Source organism: Festucalex cinctus, chromosome 19 (genome assembly GCF_051991245.1).
Source record: "Festucalex cinctus isolate MCC-2025b chromosome 19, RoL_Fcin_1.0, whole genome shotgun sequence".
Taxonomy (NCBI): domain Eukaryota; kingdom Metazoa; phylum Chordata; class Actinopteri; order Syngnathiformes; family Syngnathidae; genus Festucalex; species Festucalex cinctus.
The window spans coordinates 14,851,996-14,869,334 of record NC_135429.1 but is presented as its reverse complement, the minus strand read 5'-3'; the positions used below and the strand labels follow the sequence as shown (position 1 = coordinate 14,869,334).

The 17,339-nt window shown below is 38.9% G+C and overlaps 1 protein-coding gene across 1 annotated transcript in view; it reads left to right on the top strand.

Annotated features, from left to right (window-relative positions):
* Positions 1-17,339, top strand: part of ext1c (exostoses (multiple) 1c) — a 75,597-nt gene that overhangs the window by 53,986 nt on the left and 4,272 nt on the right. Inside the window, exons 3-8 of the mRNA XM_077507292.1 lie at positions 3,356-3,449; positions 9,393-9,500; positions 11,853-11,972; positions 13,269-13,401; positions 13,504-13,622; positions 17,221-17,316. Coding sequence (XP_077363418.1) covers positions 3,356-3,449; positions 9,393-9,500; positions 11,853-11,972; positions 13,269-13,401; positions 13,504-13,622; positions 17,221-17,316 — 670 coding nt within the window. The remainder of the gene's footprint in view (positions 1-3,355; positions 3,450-9,392; positions 9,501-11,852; positions 11,973-13,268; positions 13,402-13,503; positions 13,623-17,220; positions 17,317-17,339) is intronic.

Below are 17,339 nucleotides of genomic sequence, written 5' to 3'. Positions count from 1 at the left end.
TGGTGAAAAAGCTTGAATTTTACAAAAACTGTGAATATTTGGTATGAACAAAATACTACCCCTCGTGGTGTGAATTTATGGAATGTGTTTAAATTGGAATGATGTGAATCGGATGAATTATGTGGAAGGAGATGCATGTCAAATCATTGGGATGAATCAAAAATATAAATATTACGTAACATTGAGCGCATATTCGAATTAAAGACACCAATGGTATTTAGGATTTGCGCCTTTGCTAATTTTGTCCTCCATGCATGCGTGTGCGTCTATTGTACTTCATTCTGAGGAATGATACTCAGTGAGGTGCAGGAGTTGGAACAGTATTGACAGTGATTTGTTAGCACTGTGGCAGCTAATCCATGAACTTGCGCACACACACAGTTCATGAATACCCAATCACATTTCCTTCCTATTGACCCTTAACCTTTAAAGAAAACAACATGATCAACTGTGCAGACGCTGCTGTCAGTCAAATAATTCCATAACACACCCCTTTGTTGCTTCCCATTACTCGTGACTTTCAGCAGGTCGATATCCATTTAACTGTCACTCGAGTGCACATGAAGCGAAGGGTCAGAGGTGGAAAACTGCAATGTGAGAGATCAATAATGAACATAGAGAGAGGAAGAGAAACTTGAAGGAGGTTAAAACTAAGTGAAAGAGATTGGAAGATGGTGGAAACACTCAAAAGAGGGCAAGCTTCCTTATCAGACAGCCACATACACAACCACACAAACACGCTCACACACTAGCTTTGATCCGTCTGGTATCACACTGTGCCCGATGCCTTGACATAAATAGAGCAATCCCGCTGTGCTGTGTGTCTTGTGGCGAGAGCACCACCGCGGCCTATGTCTCTTCTCCGCTTATGTGGAACTGAGGCCAAGTGACAGAAATGTGTAAACATAAAATAATTCATTGCAATATCACATTAAGTCGGTGAAGTGGTTGACTCACCAGACTGACTGGTTCGGTTTGCATTCGGTGACCGTGTGGACGTGAGTGCGAAGAGAACAGAAAATCGTGATAGAAAATGGCCGGATGCAAGTCTACATCAGAGATGGGCAAATTAAATGATGAAAGGGGGCCACAATTTTTCATCAGTGCTACTGGAGGGGCCACACGTTTCCTTACCACATGTAAGCGAAAAATGTCATTTTTAAATGGAGACAAAAATGGTGCATATGTGCAAAATATTGAAACATTTCTCAATGCATGTATATAAGCTCCAACATTAAACAACAAAGGGTTTGTGACAAACAAAAAAATGATATAATTTGTTTCCACAGTATAAAGTGCTCTTGTGCACAAAACTGCTGAACAGCAAATCAATATTGATTCAGTGAATATTCAGTGCAAGAAATCAGTTCAAGCATTTTTCACAAAAATCAATTTACTCAAAATTCTATTATCGAGGTACTTCATTTGTCGTGTATATTATTCCAAATCCAGACAAAAAATAAATAAATAAATTACGCCCTCACGTTGTAGTGTAAGGCTGGATAAGACCCGGTGCAAGCGCAACTTAGCCATGTCTGCCATCGAGTGGTGAATAGTGATATTACACCTTAAAATTATACAGTGGACACCCACTATTCATTGAGGAGAGAGATAGGGATTTGACCTGCAAATAGCAAAAATCTGTGTAAAATTGACATCCATTGAAATGCATCTGTAAAGATAAGTAAAGAAGTACATAAATACATACATACATACATAAATGAAATTTAAATTCTACCAAAAAAAACAAAACACTGTGGAAATATACATTTTCCAAAAATAAGTAAAATAAATACATTAATAACTAGAGCTGCGAGCAGCTATAAAGGCCCTCGTAATCCGGGCCACGTTGGGTACTTGCATGTCGGGGTATTGGCACGTTGGGGTACTGTTACATAGGACAAGGACTAAATGTAAATATTCTTGCCATGCCTTGTGTGTGAAAAGTTTCATTAAAAGGCCAAATATTATGCGCAATTAACAAAATAAAATCAAAATGGCGGACTTTCTATTCGGTTTGGCACATGGCTATAGAATACTTTTTGTAGGTATTAGGCTGATAGGTATGCCTTCCAATATATTCACACATCTTGCTGAATCATATAATCGAAAATGCTTCATAAAAAATGCCTAGAGGGCGCTATTGAGCCATTTTTTGCAAATTGCACAAATCTCTAAAACAAATCTCATGTTCGTGACAGGTCTGATGTGTGTGCAAAGTGTTTTCGCAAATGTTTAGACCATCAAAAAAAGTATTTTCTTTGTAAACAATGCATCGTTACAGCAAAGGCGTGCGACAAAATAAAAAGTTTTGATAACTTTTCATCTTAAACCTTTTAAGATGAAACACGCCAAAGTTGAAGACTCTCGGATACGTTTTGTAGAAGGAGTTTGTTAAAATATGTTAAACCTATGTAGGGGGCGCTGCAGACTCATTTTTCTGTTATCATGTATGGTGACTATAAAATATTACATTTTTCGCAGCCACTGACTGACAGAGCGCCATACAAGACACAATAGAACGGCGCCTGAAGACAATGGAGCCTCATTAAAGAACATCCTCACGCACACTCCGCAGCGTTTACTATACGACCCCCAGTCATGCATTGTAGCATGCACAAAAACAGCAACAAAAAGACATAAGTGGGTCAGACTAAACCCGCTCGGTCTTAACCGCATTTGTCATACGCAAACCTTGAATGCGCATTCATTAATTTTCTTACACCGACTGCATACACGTACTGTAATAAGTAACGGGCAATTGTTCATCCTTCTCTCGACATTTGACCTCCAAATTCCTTTTATTCTTGCGAGATATGAGTGCATGTTTCAATCCAATTTCATGCGTTCGAAATAAACAGTCGTGCGTGTGTGACCGTGGCCCACGTATGCAAGCACCTGTCGCTGGTAGCGGTTGAAGGAATGATTGATGTCGAGGGTTTGCATTTGGGCTCTTTTACATCGCGGCTATGAAATATGAGCCGGGGCTGATGGAACGCCCCCAGGTAATGTATTGCTCAGGCACTGCAGGGAAAATGTCTTCTTTTTTTTACAGCAACAAATCAATAGGCCATAGTTGCTTATGAGAATCTTTTTACATCATAGTGCATACTGGATATAGCGGTGCCAACATGTCTGTGCATGAAAAAAAAAAAAAACGTGGATGATTTATTGCTGTACACACTGTAAGCTGAACCGTTATGACTAAGTCGCAAAAGCCCTTTTAAATATAATGTATCAAAAGAAGCGCATGCCACCATCATTTAGTTAGTTTGCTTTCACGTTATTGAAGTTGCATTTTTCTTCTGTTGTTGCTCGTTTTATTCATTTATGATTGCACATTATCATCTGTTAGGTTTGACTACCAGGAGCTGCTCCACAATTCCACCTTTTGTCTGGTGCCGAGAGGACGACGCCTGGGTTCCTTCCGCTTCCTGGAGTCCTTGCAGGTAAATAAAAATAATAAAGACGCATTCAGTAGTAATATGCAAACTCGGCCTTATATTCAGGGCTAACAAAAGGTGATATTTTCGAGCTTCTGAATGAGTTAAAGCAGGGGTGTCCATTTGCTGCCCGGGGGCCATTTGCGGCCCGCTGTCCATTTTTTAGTGGCCCGCGACATATGCTACAAATGGCATTTGACTCAATTCAAATAAAATACAAACAAAAATGTTTGGAGGTGGTCAAAGTAAGAAGGGAAGGTGTTGAAAAACACAGGTGCTATTAAAGGTTATTTTAGTTAACTAAAACTAACGAAAAAAATAAAATTCAAGAAACAATTTCTGTTTATGAAATAAAATAAAAACGAAGATGCTTTTTATAAACTGAAAACTAACTGAAACTACATTTTAGGTTTACAAAACAAACTATAATTATACCAAAAATGTCCTTCATTTTAGTCTTTGGTACTTGATTTAATGCATGAGCCTTTGGGGATGATTTCCAATGTGATTTTTAGTAGATTTATATTGATATAAACCAGAATAATGACGTCACGCCCATGATGTGTTTTAAATATTGTGCACAAATAATACACATAAAAAACTAAAACTAATACTGAAACTAACTAAACTAAAACTAACCATTTATTAAAGAACTAAAACTAATAAAAAAAAACAACTAACAGAACCACCCTGAAAACTAATTAAAACGAACTAAATTTTAAACAAAACAAAACTCAAAACAAAAACTAAAATGAAAAACTCCCAAACTATAATAACCCGACTGCCATATTACAAATAAATTGGTTTATATACTGTAGCATTTTCCTAAATATGCAAAAGCACAAATAAATTATTTGTACAATTTTTAGGGCTAAACACAATTTCTCTTCATAACATTCTGTGGCCCTTGCGTCCTTCTGATTTTCTGTATGTGGCCCTCAAAAGAAAAAGTTTGGACACCCCTGATTTAAAGGTCCGCTTGGAGCCAATCACAAGAAGGAGTCATGCCGTGACAGAGCTCATTTCATTTTGATATTTGTTGGTCATTTTAGCATGCGATGACAATTGGTGCCGGTCAATTTGTGCCATCCAAAGTTTTGAATTTAATGTGGACAATTACATTCAGTTCTCACACCTGGGTTGAATTGAATCAAACAAAACAGGGCTTTTATGCCGTTTCTGACTTTCAAAAAACTATTGGAGCGATAGATTTCTTTTCTGCAATTGTCTTGTTTGTCTCTTCCACTAACACTTACAATTCCATCACCTCAAACTTTTCTGCTTTTGTGGTCTTAAAAATGTTTCATCATACACGCCAAAAGGACACACAATTTCTTCAAATGAATCTTAGTGAATCAAGTCCCATTTTTTGGAGGGTTTTTTTCTCTTCGAACTGCCTTTGTTCTCACAGATAGCAAATATCAGCATCGCCAATTGAATTTTAAATATAGAATGACTTTATAAGTGTAAATTTGCTAAAATAAGCCTTTGCTGGGTTTTAAAGACAAAACTTTGCCTTAATTGAACTCTTAAGTCACTAGTTGACAATTGTCCAAATAAGGACTTGAAAATGAGATGATGCAACTTACTTTAAGCCAAGACCATCAAACTGTTTTGGTCTGCATTTAGTATTTTATTTCGTTTTGATTTCATCATTATTTCTTGTTTATTTTTTTCATGTCTTGTTCTGTTCATTAGGTTTGCTTTGGTCCACCTGTGCTTGTTAACCCCGCCCCTTGTGTCTTCCAATCAGCTCCCTCAGCCAATTGCATCTTGTCCAGGTGTTCCTTGTTGTCTCATCACCTGCTTGTATTTAAGGCTCGGTTCATGCTGCACCTCTTAATGTTCAGTTTGGGTCTTTTGTCTTTGGTGAAATTCTCAGTCTGTCTTGTGCATTATCATTATGTGAATTATGCATTTGGTAATCTGTGTTTTTTGTGCTTAAAAGTGGTTTTGAATGTCCCTACTGCAAATACACTGAAAAGTACATTTTCTGTGACCTAATTAGTCTCAAGATCCACATTTCTAGTCGTGAAAAACACCAGTAGAGGAACCAAAATACAATTTTCAACTGGAAAAAAGTCCCATTTCGATAATGTGCAACAAATACGCAACAGAGTGAACATAGCACAGGTTGCAGCTCGTTAACATTCCGCAGTTTTGTCCGTAGACACCTTTTAATGGCCACATCTGCAAATGGTCTGTCCAAAGCATTGCAAGCATTGTTGAATGGAAATGTGGCCATCAGGCTTAATTTGCTGAGCCTTTTAAATTGAAATGAGCCCATAAACAAGCGGCGACGCATAACACGGCGTTAACAAACGTTGTCGTCATATGCTGGTTGTCCGTAAGGGAAAATATGCACTGACTGGAGTGAAACCGCATGGAATGGCTCGAGTGCGTTTTAAACGCGTATGCTGCAGTTCTCTCTCCGCCACCCAAGTCGATGTTCTCGCGGGGAAACGGTAGTGGCTGTTTTTAGATTTGCTCATTGCCGAGCTCCCTCGGCCCCCACTGTGAGTCGTATGTATGTGTGTGAGTACGATTGAGGCTGAATGGACAAAATCTGCACACAAGCCACAAGGCTTGGCACCATGCGCCGTTCCTTCTGTCTCGCCTCTCCTCCATTCACACCACTTTTCAAGATTGTTTTATTTTCTTCCTTTCGGTACCAAGCCAGCCCACAAAGAACTTGGCAATTACTAACGCAGTTAGGCATGTAACGCCAGCTTTCCAAAATACACACGGACAATCCAACTTGCATACAGTACGGTACGGTGTGTGTGTGTGATCCCGTCTAAAAACGGCTACGCAACAGTCATTTAACGCACCCTCAGTTTGGATGGCGGGGCGTTGGGGCACGTCACCCTCGGGTCCGAGGGCTAGCACAAGCCTCTGGCTGCCATTCCGTTTGGATAGCTGAATTGAATTTGGATTATCACTGCAACCTTGTAACCCGGGGCTGCCTCTGACGCACACTCACACATATACACAAGTATTCCCATTTGTTGGACTGTCCTTCAGCAGGTCTATTCTCGGATGAAATGCACATGTGGGAGACCCGGGGGGGGGGGGGGGGGGGGTCGGTTAAGGGAGAAAGCGTTTGATCGCCACTATTTTGGCTGCTGTTGCTGCTTTCTGGTGCTTTAACTAAGCAATTAAAAAAATGTGACCTATAAAGTAGAGATGTAACAATATCCAAACATCACGATACGATAATTATCACGATATTGTGGGGGCGACATTTAATAAAAGATCACAATATTGTGAAAAAGAGAGCTCAAACTAAAAAAAAAAAAAAAAAGTGCTTTGCACATAACAGCAATGCATATAAACCACAATGCTAATGCTAATGCTAATGCAAGCACACATTGATTTCTTCACAAGCAAATTAGATTCCCCTTCATCTGACAATTAGCATAGATTTTAAAAATCGAAGGCCAAAACGTCCCTAATGAAAATTAAATTGCACTAGGGATGTAACGATATCCAAACATCCCGATAAGACATTATCACGACAAGGTCATGATACGATAATTATCGCGATATTGTGGGGGGGGGGGGGGGGGGGGGGTCGATATTTAAAATAGATCACAATATTGTAAAAAAAAAAAAAAAAAAAAAAAAAAAAAAAAAAAAGAGAGCTCATCCTAAAAAAAAGAATATTGTGCTTTTGTACATAAGAGCAATGTATATAAACAACAGTGCTAATGCAAGCACACATTGATCGCTTCACAAGCAAATTAGGTTACCCTTCATCTGACAATTAGCATAATTTTAAACATAGAAGGCCAAAACATCCCTAATGAAAATTACATTGCAATAATAAACTAGCCACTAGAGGGTGCTAAAACCGCACAAATGGAAATTATCCTGACTTTTTTTTTTTTTTAACAAATGTGTTCCTTTTAAATATTGTGAACATGACGACGACGATATTGTGGCAGTTTTAATATTGCGATATCACGATATTGCCCTGATCGTGACATCCCTACTATAAAGTCTGCAGACCACACTGAGGAGGAGGATTGGATGGGAATTAGAAGTGAATGCCAAGAGATTGAAAATGATCGACAGACATGCATCCAAGGGGGTAAATGGAGAGTCCAAAGGAGGGCCGGGAAGGTGAAAAAAAAGCAGAGCAACATAAAAAAAAAGCTGTCAGCGAGACAGACGGATGAGGCAACATCAAAAGTCAACTCCAGTAAAGCACCCGTCCATCGTGTATCAACCGGTTCCTTCTTATTCCGCACCAGCTCCCTCCTGGTTTACATCCCCTGAGTGGCTTATTGCTCATTAGTACGCTTACGAGTCAGCAGCACTGTCAACGTGGTCGGCCACATTTTGCTCTCGCATGTGTTGGAAGCCCCTCAGCAAAACCTGCAGGGCGTCGTGGGAATGAAGAAATTTAAGTTATTAGTCACTGCGATGTCCCTGTTGGGGTCACGCTCTGTCAGCTGCGTGTAAACAGGAAGAGTTTGGGCATTTCATGGGTCAAAAAGTAGCCGATGACTTCTGAAGTGACTCATATGGTGGTCACCAGATTTAGCGTTCAGCCAAATACAGTGGTGACTTTGAATTTAAAAAAAATAAAATTGTGTGAACAGCAAAATGTTCAACCAATCATTTCTTTGTTTGATGCTAGCTTAATGCTAACATACCATCACTATCTGTTGGAAAACTCCTATGTCCAAAAATTGTCAATTTACATACCAAATAAATAGATACTAATAGTCGCACCCCATGTTGTCTGTTATTTATTTATTTATTTTTTACAAAGGTCACATGTACAATAAAACGTTGCAAATAGCTTCAAGCTAACACTGACTGTATGAGAACGCCACTTGTGACCTTCAGTGGGAGCTTTGCATTGTGGCTTGAAGATTGAACAGTTCCTACTTTTTCAATATAAACAAGTGAAAATAGGTTAGAAACGTTAGTTGGCCTGTTTGTTAAAGATCGATATCTGCGTCACTGTGTGGAAACATGCAGAGTTTGTGCATGTTACGGGTCAAGAATTAGCTGATGACTTCTGAAGTGACTACAGATTAAACATTCTATCAAATGTAGTGTTGACTTTGAATTTACAGAGGTTACTGTAAAACTGGAACATAAGACTCAACATTTTTGTAAACACCAACATTTTCAAGCAAACAACTGTGTCATTCTCATATCTGCTAGCTTAATGCTAACATATAATCACTGTTTGTTGGAAATCTCCCATGTCCAATTTCACTCTTTTTTTTTTTTTTTTTTTTTTTTTTCGTCGCACATCAAGACTAATAGTCGCTCCTCATACGATCGGTTATTTTTACGAATGTCACATGTTCAACTTGAAAATAGCTTCAAGCTAACACTTTAACTGTATGAGAACGCCACTGTGGCCACTTGTGGCGAATATTGTGGTCACCAGATTTAATGTTCTATTAAATACAGTGGTGACTTTGAATTTTACTGAGATCGCTAAAACTGGCACATATGACAATTAAACATTGAGTAAACACCAACATTTTCAACACGCAAACACAACTTTCTCAGATGAAAGCCTGCTAGCTTAAAGTTTGGTGACCAAACGTCTTCATTTGCTCGGACATGTCCCCTTTTTTTTAAACCTATGCGGAAGTCTTATTTATGATGTTATCTATTTTGGGTGAGGGAGAGTACACCATGATTTTACTGCGACGGGTAGACTGCGGACAGGAAGTAAATTGCGAGGGTTGTAGCGGTTTAAAAAGCATTTTATTTTCCTAATTGCAAAACGTACCTCTCTTCTTGAGTGTTCAAGTACGGTCCTGGGTTACGTGGCCCAGAATTTTAGCTCACTGTTAGCGCTCTGGATTCACAAACCGGGTTGGGAACATTGTCTTTATTTTATTCATTTGTCAAGGCTTAAAAATTTTGTTTGTTTGTTTTGTTTTGTTTACTCAGTTTCTCACATTGTGTGTCCAGGCGGCGTGTATACCTGTGTTGCTGAGCAACGGCTGGGAGCTGCCATTTTCCGACGTCATACAATGGAACCAGGCCGTCATTGAAGGGGATGAGAGACTACTGTTGCAGGTAATGCTAATAAGACAAAATAGTGTACACATAGTTTTGCCAATAGGATGGTCCACATGGCAAACGGTATTAAAAGTAGTGTGTTTTAAGGGGGATATTAAATATAAAGATTCTAAATAAGTCGGTTAGTTACAGTAGGGACATGAATTCTGTTTTAACTCTTTTCCTGCCGTGAACGTTAATTGACGTCAACAGAAATCCCAACGAATACCGCCAATAACGTTAATTGACGTCAACTACGTGTTTTTTTTTGTTTGTTTTTTTTCTCAATGGGCAGCGCAACGTCTTCTGGTTTCATTCAAACTTTCATATCTACCATGTTTATGTAGTCATAGCACACTATTCTGTTTGCCTTGAAAATTAGTGAAAATGCTCAAAATCGGCTGGATAACTTTTTGGCAGTAAAAGAGTTAAGCAAAGTAAAGGATGAAAGATGTTACTTTTTTAAAAACAGTATTTGCTAAGTCCTCTGAGTTGTAATCATAAGGTAATCTTCTTTGAATGAATTTGTTCCAATTTTGTAAACGTAATTCATAACTAACCAGAATTTTAAACCTTGCTCCAGGACTGACCTTGCAGACGGGTGTAATTTCCCTTTAGGCTACTGATGAATACATAGCAGGAAACATGGCATGATTAAGAACTCCTAAAAAAAAATATGTAGGAATCCTGTGAAGTTTTCTTGACATCCAACGTACATATGGATCTGCTTTGCACAGCCAAGTAGTTTTAGGAAAGTCTGCCTTCCCATTCTCAAATGATGTAGCTGCTGTGTGATAACAACAGAGGTCTTAATTCAGCCCCGTCTCTTGTGACAAACACAAACAGAATGAACAAACAAAGTTGCTGCCCTCACAACAAGACTTTTTTTTTCTTTTTCCTGTGGCTTGGACGCTTTCCAATTTGTGGACATGAAATGGAGCTGTGCACATGAACCAAAACAAGACCAAAGAGGTCTGATGAGAGGAGATCTGCTTAATTGGGTTCCAAATACAGCACATGAGAAGCCTGACCTCGTCAGCGGCGTTTCGCATCATCCTGTAAACACAACAATATTGACGCTGACACAGTTATGCGCAAATTAACTTTGGGTGTTTTTTTGTTTGTTTGTTTTTTTAAGGCTTTTTGGTCAAAATGACAGGAATGCTAAGTTGAACAACAAGAAATTAAAATGTGACAGTAATATGCCTCATTCATTTGTTTTTGTTTTTGTTTTTTTTGGATTCTTAATGACGCATTGAGGAATTGATCACTTTTTTTTACTCGTGGCTGCCACCTCTGGCCTAAAGCGTAACTGCAGCCTCTAGGTAAAGCTCGTTCATGGTGCCATTCCACCCCTCCCCCTTCTTCAAGAAACTGCGGCATGTTCAGGGCTCAGTCTTTGCTAAAAAAAAACAACAACAAAAAAAACACCATAAAAAAAATACAAAATAAAATAGTCGGGACTCTTTGTACTCACCTGGGCGTTAGTGGAACTTGCGTGATGTTGAAAAAGCTTTTAATATTGCGTTTATGCACCTTTTAATGTGCACATAAGTACTGTCAATAAAATATCTGTAACCACTTGTTTTCTTCTACTCACCTAGAGAGCTTCTAGAGCTGGTATGTGTGTGTGTGTGTGTGTGTGTGTGTGTGTTTTATTTTTTTATTTTTATTTTTATTTTTTTTATTTTTTTTAATGCTTTGTTTTAGTTGAATTTTTATTAGTTTGAGTATTATTATTTTTTTTAAATAATAAACGGTTGTAAATGGCTGTTTGACTTTCCTTCTTCAAAAGTAAAGCAATAACGAAATAAATTTAAAATCCAAAACAGTTAGCTTGATAAATATAAGTTTTGTTTTTTTTAATCATTTTAGTTCACTAAGAAAATAATTTTTTACAATAATAGGTTCTATGTGCCCCCACCAGTCTAAACACAGCATTCTCATTAATATTGTGATTGTGGAATATGACTTAAGCGGCAAAATCCACCTGTTTTGATCCATCTCAGGAGGCGGCCATTTTGCCACTTGCTGTCGACTGAAAATGACATCACAGTTGCACAGGGCTCAGGTAACCGACAATAACGGCTCACCTGTTTTCTGAGGCTGCGCCGTAATTGGTCATTACCTGAGCAACTGTGATGTCATTTTCAGTCGCCAGCAAGTGACAAAATGGCCGCCTGCTGAGATGGATAAAAACGGGTGGATTTTGCTCCTTAACTCATATCGATGAGTCGTGTTTCAACTAGTGAGGCTGCCTAGTGATATATAAATTTAAGAAAAAACATTTTGGTTGATTTCCTCTTTAATTATAATAACCTTGTTTGTGGTAAGGGTTGATTTTTCATGAGTCAAATGTGTTTTCTTTAGGTGCCGTCCACAGTGAGGGCTGTCAGAAATGAGCGAGTTTTGGCTCTCAGACAGCGAACGCAGATGTTGTGGGAAGCCTACTTCTCTTCTGTGGACAAGATAGTCCTCACCACACTGGAGGTAAATGCTTCCTTCAATCAAAACAATGGGAAATGATAGAAATGAACTTTGACCCTTAATTCTGTATGGACAATAACTGTTATGTTTTTTAACATCGCGTCTGCTTTGTCGTAAGCCGAAAAAACATGAAAATTATTTTAACTTGTGACGAGTCCGCCTCCCCGCTAGTATACAATTATTTGCAGTCATGTACACAAAACTCTCTCGGTTTACTGCCCATGCGCTGCCATGATTGCTTCTTTTTGAAGCACTTTTCTGGGAGAGATTTCCATTTGAATCAAACGACCCTCTGTTATGATTATAGAGCTGGATTCCGATCAGTGCTCCCAATTCCTGCGTTCCTTTGACCGGTTTACTTTGTTCCCGCTTTTGTAGGTGTGGGGCGCATTTTCAAAGCACACACCTGAAATGCCTGCAGTCTAAAAGATCCCTTTTAATGTATACTTTATCATTATGCTGCAAATCTCAGTCAGAACATGTCCGATCCCGCCTCACTCTCACTTTAATCATCTGGTAGATCCAGTTTCCTAAATTTGTGTTATACTACCGTGGACAGCATATTTGTTATTTTTGTTTTAGCACAGTCAAGTAAAAACCCTGCCACAGTTTGGCTTTAGCCCCTGATGCTAGCTATCTAGCTAGCTTCCTAGCAGGTAAATGAGCACCATGGTAGCTAGCTAGGGAGCTAGCTACCTAGCACCTCGGGCTAAAGAGTCAAACAGTTTGCCTTTAACCCCTGATGCTATTTAGCTAGCTTCCTAGCAGGTAAATGAGCACTATGGTACCTAGCACCTGGGGCAAAGGCCAAACTGTCAGAGTTTTTACTTTCTGGACCTGGATTTGCTACATCTGCGGACAGACAACACAAAGATGCACAGACAACACAAAGATTTTTCTGTCGAGTGAAATTTGGAAAGACCACACAGTGAGGCGCACGTTCCCTTGGCACTTCCATGTTTATAAAAGCAAAGTCTGGCCGCCCCTAGTGTGTTTGCTGCTGGGGATTTATGCTTGAGATAATAAAGGAAAGGTTCTGGAGGTTGGTGATAAGCTGCTTATATACATACAGCAAGCTGAGGGGGGGACCCCTCCCCATGGGAGACAGCTGTGCAGTCAGCCTGAGGTCAGTGAAGCACTGGGCAACAGCGGGATGCCGCTGTTGCTGCCTCATGGGCATCCCCTGTTGGTGTAAATGAGAAGTGCACCACGGGGAATGGCTCAAATGGTTGCTTTTTTTGTAAACACAAACGGGAAAAAAATGTGAAAATTGAGATTTTCCCATTTTCCCCTCCCCAGATCATTAAGGATCGTGTGTTTTCTCACATATCAAGGAACAAATACATGTGGAACTCCCTGCCGGGAGGTCTACTTGTCCTGCCGGAATATTCCACTCACCTTGCACATTTTCCTTTCTACTACCTGGGGTTAGGTAAACAACGCTTTTCGTGTAATTTCTGTATCATAACGGAGATGATAAACAAATTAAATGACCCCTTCTTGTACAAATAAAATGTGTTTTATCTTGCCGAAGGCATCAGTCCGAATCAAGAGTTCACTGCAATCATCCACGCTGTCTCTCCGTTGGTGTCCCAGTCTCAACCCATCATGAAGTTGCTTCAGGTGGTCTCCAAGTCAAAGTACTGCTCACAAGTAGGTAGACTTGCGTACAGACCCGTCACCAGAAAGAAATTGTGGGGGGGGCATTACCTTTTTTTGGGGGGGCACACTTCATCAACCTAAATCTTATGTTCATCAGGTTGAACAGCGGCATTGTGACAACTGCAAAAGTGCTCAGAAATATTTTCTGTCACTTAAAAGCGGAAACCTGAAATCTAAAAGACAAACTGAAAAAAATGTGTAGTTCATTTTGCATTTATTCAACTCAAAAGTTCATTTGAAACAAATCCACTCGTCACTTCTGTAAACTATGTCCGAATGAATCACTGCAACCCAGCCCCTTCTATCTGGAATTGGCTAGCAGTTGCCTTCATTTGCATGTTGGAATAGGGCTGTACGATATGGTTATCATTTTTGCCAGACATCTCTATTCTTTGATCTTTGACTCAGCATGAGACTTCACATCATTTTACTTTTTTTATGGTGCCTTCTGTATTTTGTGTTATTTTATTTCTATACTTATACAGATTTCTTTTTTAGTATTAATTTTATTTGCGTGTATACTTATCTACTTATCCATCCATCCATTTTCTTGACCGCTTATTCCTCACAAGGGTCGCGGGGGGTGCTGGCGCCTATCTCAGCTGGCTCTGGGCAGTAGGCGGGGGACACCCTGGACTGGTTGCCAACCAATCGCAGGGCACACAGAGACGAACAACCATCCACACTCACACGCACACCTAGGGACAATTCGGAGCGCCCAATTAACCTGCCATGCATGTCTTTGGAATGTGGGAGGAGACCGGAGTACCCGGAGAAGACCCACGCGGGCACGGGGAGAACATGCAAACTCCACCCAGGAAGGTCCGAGCCTGGACTCGAACCGGAGACCTCAGAACTGGGAAGCGGACGTGCTAACCACTCGACTACCGTGCCGCCCCTTATCTACTTATATTTACTCTAATTCATTTTATTTTGTTATTTTATTTCACTTGTGTCTACTAAAAGACTAATTTCTATTCCATGCACAGCACTTTGTATGCAGCAATTGATGTTTTAAAGTTATTTAGAAATAAGGTTGAGTTATGTCGATGATATACAGAAACAACATATGGGTTCAGTAAAAAACTAAGCAGAATATCAATCCAAAAGGATGCGTAAAGTGCTGTTTTTTTTAAATTAGAACTTAGTGACAGTCATCAACATGAACAAACTTGGCAATAAAAAAAGAGAATTCAACTCACATTCTACTGCAACTGCTTTAGTGATAAATAATTTTATGCTCCTTAGTTGTTGTTGTGTATGTGTGACTGCTTGAGTCTGTTAACAGCATACTGTGTATTGCTACAATTCATCCTGTGTGGCTTGACTAATTAAAATAAAAGTTTGACACTCACTTGTAAACGTAACCAGTGGACTCAGGATTCCCAATGATGTCAACTGTGTCATCCTGGATCGAAGTTTGGCGTTTGGTGGCTCCCATTAAAGCGGCACGACGTGCTCACTGCTCAGTCTTTATGCCAGCGCCAGCCGGCAAATGCGCACTATCTACCCGGAAGTAGATTTGGCTAAGGCACGTCTGCAGAGCGCGCGTCTCCCCCCACCCCACCCCAGCCCTCGTGATCCGGATTGTAATTGGCTAGCCTTAGTTGTCAATCAAAGCCAAACTTGAAAGGAGGTATGTGGTTGGCTGGCACGCCATTCTTTACTGGAACCAGAAGGCGCAAGTTTACGTGACTGATAGGACGAATAGTTGGTGAGTCATCTTGCTAGGGCGGGCACGGCTGACTGACAGGGCGGGCAAGGACCCCCAAGGCCCGCCCATGGCGACGGGACCGCTTGCGTACATATAGATTAGGGATGTCACAGGAAACGGTTTGAACCGGAAAGTCGTTTTTTTTTTTTTTTTTTTTTTTTTTTTTTTTTTAATTAAAAGATGTGAATTGAATAAAACCAAATCGTTCAATTTGGAAATATTTCAAGATACATTTTGAATCGTATTTATTGGAGAGATATATCAATGGCACGTTAACAGTACTGACAAGTTCATTGTAACACATATCAAAAACCGTATCAAATTGCCTTTTGTGGAGAGATGCACACCACTAATATATATATATATATATATATATACACTCAAAATCAACTGCGATCACTATAATAATAAGCAAAATGGAAAATGCAGTGCTAATGTTACTATTAGTTGTCTACTGTTAAATAAAAGCTCTCATAATATTTCATGACATGATAATATTGACAAGCTGTGTATGGTGGAATAGGGATGTAACAATATCGGCAATATCGTGATATCGCGATTTTCAATCTGCCACAATATGTTGTCGTCGTCATGTCGCATGTAGCAGCACATCTGTCAAAAAAACAAAAGTCTGGTTGATTTCCATTTGTGCAGTTCTAGCACCCCCTGGTGGCTAGGTTTTTTTTGTGCAGTTTAATTTTCACAAGGCATGTTTTGGCCCTTATTCGTTTAAAATCCACACTAATGGTCAGACAAAGGGGAACGTAATGTGCTTGTAAATCAATATGTGGAATAAGTGCCTCAATACATACATTTATATATTTTTATAGTTATATTTTTCCATTGCTGTATAAGCACAATATTGTTTTTTTTTTTTTAGTATGAGTTTGTTTGTTTGTTTTTTTTACAATATTGTGACATTTTATATCGCCAACCTCCCCACAATATCGTGATAATTATCGTATAGTGACCTTCATATCATGATATCGTATCATGATGTTTGGATATCATTACAGTATGTAGGCCTACGTAGCATGTGCGTTTTCATTTTGCATATAACTGGGAAGAAATGAACAATGAATATGCAATTCTTCAAGAATGACACTTAATATACCTTTTTATATTTGTTTTTTTTTGTTTTTTCTTTTTTTTAAATATTTGTATTAACCAGGGTTATAAATGATTTTTCTTTATTGCTAGCTTTTATTTTGACTTTTTTTTTTCCATTCTGTTAGTTTTAATTTGTTTTTAGAGCAGGTGTTAATTTTATTTTATTTTTTTAAGATTTCATTTTTAGTTTTAGTATTAGTTTTATTTTTATTTTTTTTAAATATATTTTTTATGATATGTATTGTGCAGTAACATAAAAAGCTACAATTCTCAAACAACTGTTTGACTTTACTTCCTCTGTATAGCAAATATATTTAAAATGAACCCCAAGCATTCATGTATATTAATTAATTGACAAAGACGAAAATGAAGGCCATTTTTGCTATATTTGTAGTCGCTTGCACTGTTCATCTCGATCTTTTTATTTATGTATTTTTTCATTTATTTATTTTTTCAAAGCTCTGAGGCGAGAATAAAATCATTCCTATTAAAACTATCATTTGACATCTTAATCAAGAAATAATGTATTTCAGTATAATCATATTGAAAAATTAATGCATTACATTCTGAGCTTAATACTATAAAAAAAAATATAGGGTACAATATAAACTGTAAATTAGTCATAAAATCTTATTTCATTTTTTTTTTACAACACTGCATTAGCATGTTTATTGTTTGCTGAGTAGGCAATAAAGTTGTTTTTGTCTTTTGTCATCCTCCTGCGTCTGATTTTGATCAACTGAAATGGTCTCTTTGCCACGCCAGATCATCATCCTGTGGAACAGCGAGAAAGCTCCGCCCAGTCGCAGCAAATGGCCTCCCATGCCAGTCCCCCTCACTGTGACGGACGGCAAGAGGAAGGTCAGCGTCGCTTCCAACTACCG